The following is a 6,903-nucleotide window of genomic DNA, read 5'->3' on the forward strand; positions in this document are numbered from 1 at the left end:
TATTCCATAAAATATTTACGTATACAGAACTGTAGGATTGAGCCTTTATGACTATTCAGAAACAATATATATATATATATATATATATATATATATATATATATATATATATATATATATATATATATATATATATATATATATATATATATATATATATATATATATATATATATATATATATATATATATATATATATATATATATATATATATATATATATATATATATATATATATACTTTCTTAGTCATTAATAAACTGACAAGTAATGTGATTAAGTTACATGAGTATGCAGTTCAGTTTGTATACAAAAAATTCAGTCATTGTGATCCAATGTGTGTGGGATAAACTGGATTCTTTGTAAAGCTAAAATTCTCAGTATCCTTTGGTTAGTTATTCTAGCTTTCTCATAGGTTTGCATTTTATCAGTTTCAATATTTCGCTTCCCAGTCGATCAACAAGGAGGCGTGTATTAAAAGACATCACATTATCACACACACCTACAGGGCGTTTCACAATTGGAGATTAAAATGTCATTCTTTTACATTTCAGTAAAAGTAATCATATTACTCTGTCATCTTTGGTCCTTGATATGTGCCCGATCATTTTGTTTCAATAACTGTGAAATATCCTGTAGGTATAATTTGACCGTAAATACACCTAACCTTATTTTGAATTACTTGTTCCAGAAATATAATAGTCCTTCATTTCTCAGTTATTTACCTTTACGTTTTCTCTCAAACGTTTTCTAGCCTGTACACATTCCAGATTAGCAAGATGTATTATTATATGCATATTGTTTATAAAAAAAAAGCCAAGGCGTATTAGAACATTTTTAATTCATTGAATTAAATATATATTGTAAAGACTAATGCAATGATATATGGGTGACGATTATATGGGGTAAAAGAAATACATGACATATCGAATGGCGAAAATTCACCCTATTTTTCCTTGGTAACGAAGATAGACGATTAATTGCCCTTTAGAGGGTTCAGACTGATGAATTTAAGAAATAATGGAAACTTGTGAATATCTATAGTGGCTAATGGATTAGAGAAATGGTGAAATAGGAGTAAAATGGTGACTGGCGCGAGGGCTTTCAGGAAACGCCTCTCCACCACAACAAACGACGCCATAGGCAGAAAGGACGCTCAGCTCTCTTATTTTTCTCTCCTGAAGGCTCTGGAGGTGAGGTGCCACTCCTTAAACAATTCCTAACTTATCCATTAACCACCTGGAATCCATCACATCTCCAAAAAAAGAAATGGAAACGAGTAATAGTCAGTGAAGAGAAATTCGATAAATGGGGGGCCTGGATAACGCTCGAGAAAATTTGGTTGTTATTCTCATTTTCCCGGTGTTGGTGTATAGTCCTCGGCTATTTTTGTGTTGTGTCGTGTGTGGAGATCCACGAGTGTGCTAGTTTTGAGGTCCACATGTGTGAGTGGATTAGCGTTAGTAGAAGGTGTGAATATTTTGAAGTGAGTGTGTAGGGGAATGACCTAACGGAGGGAGGGAGAGGGAGGAGGCAGGGAGGCAGCAAAGTTGGGAGGTGTGTTATTTCCCAGGTTTTCACTTCCATAACTTTCTTTAAGTCACCCACCACACTTTTTAGTGTTTATATTAATAGTGCTGCCGTATTTATATGCTCACACGCGTATATTCACTTTTCAGTAATGAGGTACTGGATTTTTTGTTAGAAGTAAATTTTGTGCAGTATTACTCCTCGGCCTCCTTTATTATTTTTAACTATTATTACTATTTCATTGTCTTACTTGCGCAGTTACTCATTTTTCGTAATTAGGTGCAGGATTTTTTTTTTCTTTTGTTGTTGGAGGGGAGACAGGAAATCAATTTTGTGCTTTGTTATTCATCATCTATGATTATTTTCCATATTTTCTCAACATTGTATTTTCCTGATGTCGATTTTTGTCATGTCTTCGTGTTTTCATTTTTGGCAGTCACAGGATTAGGGTTGCCTGTTAAGTACCTACTGGTTAGAACTTCCCATGAGTCACAGACTTGGTAAATTTTTCAAATAGCCTGATTGCATCTTCCTTCTACTGTTTTCCTTGTTAGATGGACAATTTTTTGCAAGATTAGGTGAATGTGTCGTGAAAATATTAAGTTTAGCACAGTTTTGCCTTATTTAAGCTGAAGGATTTCGTAAGATTTTTATGAAAATAGATTCTCTCTCTCTCTCTCTCTCTCTCTCTCAAGTTTTATTTATTTATTTTAGTTATGATTGAGACGTTTTACATTGAGTAGTGGTGATAAGAATTATGGTGATGACTTGAGTTTTAAATTTGCTTTTTTAAAAGTTTTTATTTTTATTTTATTTATTTAGTGGATATGTATGTGTTTCTGAAAGATATTCAGTGGTAAATTATATATCTTTCTTAAAGATTGAAATCATGGTTACCACTATTGGATTCTTACTTCCCCTTTCATATATTTTGTTGAATTTATTAAAACAAATTGCAGCTGTTGTCAGTGAGTACTTTATTCCAGTTCATCAGTTTAATTATGACTGATGTAACATGTCTTTATCCTTTTAAAGTAACATCATTAAGGTTGTCTCATTGTTGAATTTCTTACATTTTTAAGTCATGTAGGATTATCAAAGAATTTTATCAGAAATATGTCAGATTTCTGTATAAAGATGAGATGGTACAAAGAGACAATTGATAAAAGGAAGATACAATTTGGTGAAAGTAACAAATATATATATATATATATATATATATATATATATATATATATATATATATATATATATATATATATATATATATACACATACATACAGGGTGCGTACGGTAATTGTTTCATTGTTTCAGGGACACTGTGTCGAAACACACAGGTAACCACACCACTCAAAAACAAAAGCAACTGATCAGTATATGTTGAGACTTTGTCCCAGCAACACCTTGCATCCATGGAGAGCTTTACATTTCCTGATCTATTGAAAAGGCATGCGGTACTTATGTTAATCTCTGCTGGACACAGCAGCAGCAAGATTTCAGAACTGTTAAAAGAGGCTGAACAGTTCATCAGAACCATCAGAAGGGAGTTGATTTCTTCTGACTACGATTATGAAGGTGTTGCTGAGAGGAAACATCATTCTCGACGATCGGACATGATCAGGGATGCCAAATTTGTCACTCAACTGCAAGCCGTGGTTGATGAAGACCCCAGCCAGTCCATGAGGTCTATTGACAAAGATCTACAAGTGTCTGAGGGCACCGTATGGAAGTGTTTGCATGAAGGTATCAAATACAAGTCATACAAGATGTGTAAGAGTCAGCTCCTCTCTGCAAAGATGCAGGAGAACTGCTTCAAGAAGAGCAAGAAGATGCTTAATAAACTGAAGCACACTCTGGTGAACGACATGCTCTGGTTCTCTTCAGACAAAAAGAACTTCTGCCAGGACCAGACCCACAACTCTCAGAACAACAGGTGGTTGGCTGTCTGTCCCAAGGATGTGTCAAGAGTCATGAAAACCAAGTTTCCTGCAACTGTCATGGTGTTTGGGGTAGTCTGCAGCGAGGGCCAAGTCATTCTTCTTTCCCCAGGGGCTCAGGGTGACATCCTACAGACCCGTGTGAAGCTGTGGATTGAGGAAGTAGCTGCTGGTAGACCCTACTAGTGGCAACAGGACTTGGCACCATGTCACACCTCTCGAAAATCTCAGAAATGGCTCTCTGACAATTTCTTTGGCTTCATTGCCCCTGATGTTTGGCCCCCAACTCACCTGACCTCAACCCTATGGACTATTTTGTATGGGGCGCAGTTGAACAAGATACTAACCGCACCCCATGCAAGAGTAAGGATGATCTGATCAGTCGGATCAAGGTCATCTTCAATCTCTCAAAGGAGGGTGTGAAGAAGGCCTGTGCCAGGTTTCCAGGGTGTTTTGACGTCATTGATGCCAAGGGTCGATGCATCGAGTAATGGGACACCAGAAGTGTGCTGATACAGTCTTTTCTTTTTAGCAATAAATGCATTTTCGGATCACCTGAAGATCCGCCACCCCACAGGGATCACCTGAAGATCCGCCACCCCAGATTGTCTCTCCTGAAGATCCGCCACCCCAGATTGTCTCACCTGGAGATCCGCCACCCCAGACTCTCTCACTTGGTTAGGTTAGGTTAGGTTAGCCTAGCCTAACCTAACCTAACCTAACAACATGAACGCATTAAAAAACTGAGTGGATATAAAAAATGCAGAAAATAGTTTACTTCATTAAAAGTATGGGATCACCTGAAGATCCGCCACCCCAGATTGTCTCACCTGAAGATCTGCCACCCCGAGTGCGGCCGGGGTGGCGGATCTTCAGGTGATCCGCATTTTCAACTAAATTGTGACTTGTTTTGTGTGATCCAAAAAACTAAACAATTACCATATGCACCATATATATATATATATATATATATATATATATATATATATATATATATATATATATATATATACTTATTCATTCATTATTATTAATATTACTTTATTTTATTTTTTTAAAAAGGGAATATTTTGAATAATGGATGATTATTGTAATTGTGACCTGTCATGTTTTGATGTTAGTTCAGGTAGCTTGTTATGTAGTTCATGTATACCTGAGGAGCCAAATACATACTATGGACAATATTCTCAAATACTGATGTCTTATCTCAAGTACGAAGAGTCTTTGGTGAAAGTTGTTGGTAGTTTAAGTTATTTTTTCATGATTCTAATGATGGTCAAACAGAATTTCTGCACTCGTAATGGGAAATTTATTGACAGATAATCTCTGTGGCTTTGAAAATAGTCCCAGTGTGAGAACAAGTGTTTGAGAGTATCATTATGAGCTATTTAAACAAAATTGGTTTAGTTTGAATTTTTTTTTTTCTAAATTACTATATATTTGTTTATTATTCTCATTTACATTAATGTTTTATATAATAAGATAAATGTAATTTTATTATTTCTAATATGGATAGAGGTGACTGCAGGTTTACTTTATCTCTAGGGTGTACAGAGTAAAGGGCAGAATATTAGTTCATTAACAGAGACAGGATTGTTTGTAAGGCATGCCAAAGAATAGCTTTTAAATTTAAGCATATTTGTTAATCATAATCCAAGACTATTTAATGTTGCAGGTGATTGTCAGTGAGGGAGAGAGCCAGCTCCCTCCTCTACCTCCCAGTCCTCAGTAAGAATCAGTTAGTACACTGGGGACCAGACAAGGCTCACCATGGATGCCGTGCCTCCCCAGTACCCGCCGAGGACTGTGTCCCATGCTGCCTCACAGACCATGCCAGAGATACCCCAGCAGCAGCAGCAACAACAACAGGTGCAGCCAACTGATGCACAGGTAGCAACACAAATTGGCCTTTGGCTGCAGACTAATGAGAAGCCATATGAGTGTGAGGAGTGCAGCAAGCGGTTTGCGCAGGAGAGCCACCTCAACAATCACATTGTTTGGCACCGCAAGGTTAAACGGTTTGAGTGTGAGCTGTGCCACAAGAGATTCACTATGGAGAGTCACCTTGATAGCCACATGATTGTGCACAGCGCTGAGAAAAACTTCAAGTGTGAGCTGTGTGACAAGAGATTCACTATGGAGAGCCACCTGAACGGACACATGCTGGTACACAACCAGGATAAAAAGTTTGAATGTGAGCTATGCCAGAAGCGCTTCACTATTGCTTCCCACCTGCGTAGCCACATGTTGGTGCATGTCAAGGACAAGCGTTTTGAGTGTGGTCGTTGTGGCAAGCGTTTTGTGCAGAGGAGTCATCTCAACAGCCACATGAATGCACACAATGTGGAGAAGAACTTTGAATGTGGCATTTGTGGTAAAAGATTTGCCTTGGAAATCCACATGAATGCACACCATTTGATTCATACAATGGAGAGAAAATTTGAATGTCCTGTGTGCAACAAACGGTTCACAATGGGTATCCACCTCAATGCACACATGCTGATGCACAATGTGGAGAAAAAATTTGAATGTCTGATCTGTGGCAAGCGGTTCTCTATGGAGAGCCACCTGAATAGCCACATGATTGTGCACAGTGAGAAGCGTTATGAATGTGAAGTGTGTGGCAAACGCTACACCCGCAAGAGTCACTTGAATAGCCACAGTTTTGTGCACAGCGAGGAAAAGCGCTATGAGTGTGAAGTGTGCCGGAAGAAGTTTGCCCAGAAAAGCCACCTGAGTAGCCACCGTGTGGTGCACACTGATGAGAAGCGCTTTGAGTGTGAGGAGTGTGGCAAACGCTTCCTCCAGGAGATCCACCTTAATAGCCACATGTACGTCCATACAGCTGAGAAGAAGTATGAACGCCATGACTGGAACAGACCGCCTGTCCCACAGGGACATGTCAATGGCCACAAGTTTGTGCACAATGACATGAAAAAATTTGAGTGCGATGAATGTGGAAAGCGGTTCTCCCAGGAGAGTCACTTGAACAGTCACCGGTTTGTGCACACACAGGACAAGACCTATGAGTGTGAGGAGTGTGGTAAGCGGTTCAGACAAGAGAGCCACCTCACCTCTCATATGTTTGTTCACAGTGAGAAAAAGAGATATGAGTGTCCGGAGTGCGGGAAGCAGTTCTCCCAGGAAAGCCACCTCAACAGTCACCGATTTGTGCACGGCGTAGACAGGAAAAACGACTTTATCGACTATGCCAAGCAGCCTCTCCCAGGAACAGTCCCACAGAAGACCACATACCCTACCAGCCAAAACACTGTCCCAGTGGCAGCTGCAGAAAAGAAGCCCGAGGTGTACCAAGAAAATGCAAAACTGTTCCCCCAGCAGCCATACCAGCCCACACATGCGTACCCACAGTGGGAGCAGGTGCGAACCCTGTGGTCCTTGTAGCCCAATGTTTTTGACAAACCTGTGCAGGA

The 6,903-nt window shown here is 38.9% G+C and overlaps 1 protein-coding gene across 1 annotated transcript in view; it reads left to right on the top strand.

Moving 5' to 3' along the window:
- The first annotated feature begins 1,059 nt into the window (after positions 1 to 1,059).
- The window catches only part of LOC135092149 (zinc finger protein 160-like), a 7,093-nt gene continuing 1,249 nt past the window's right edge, over positions 1,060 to 6,903 (top strand). Inside the window, exons 1-2 of the mRNA XM_063990408.1 lie at positions 1,060 to 1,194; positions 5,145 to 6,903. The exon at positions 5,145 to 6,903 is cut by the window's right edge and continues 1,249 nt beyond it. Of these exons, the coding sequence (XP_063846478.1) occupies positions 5,240 to 6,874 (1,635 nt within the window). The 5' untranslated portion in view covers positions 1,060 to 1,194; positions 5,145 to 5,239 and the 3' untranslated portion in view covers positions 6,875 to 6,903. The remainder of the gene's footprint in view (positions 1,195 to 5,144) is intronic.

Source organism: Scylla paramamosain, chromosome 39 (assembly GCF_035594125.1).
Source record: "Scylla paramamosain isolate STU-SP2022 chromosome 39, ASM3559412v1, whole genome shotgun sequence".
Classification (NCBI taxonomy): domain Eukaryota; kingdom Metazoa; phylum Arthropoda; class Malacostraca; order Decapoda; family Portunidae; genus Scylla; species Scylla paramamosain.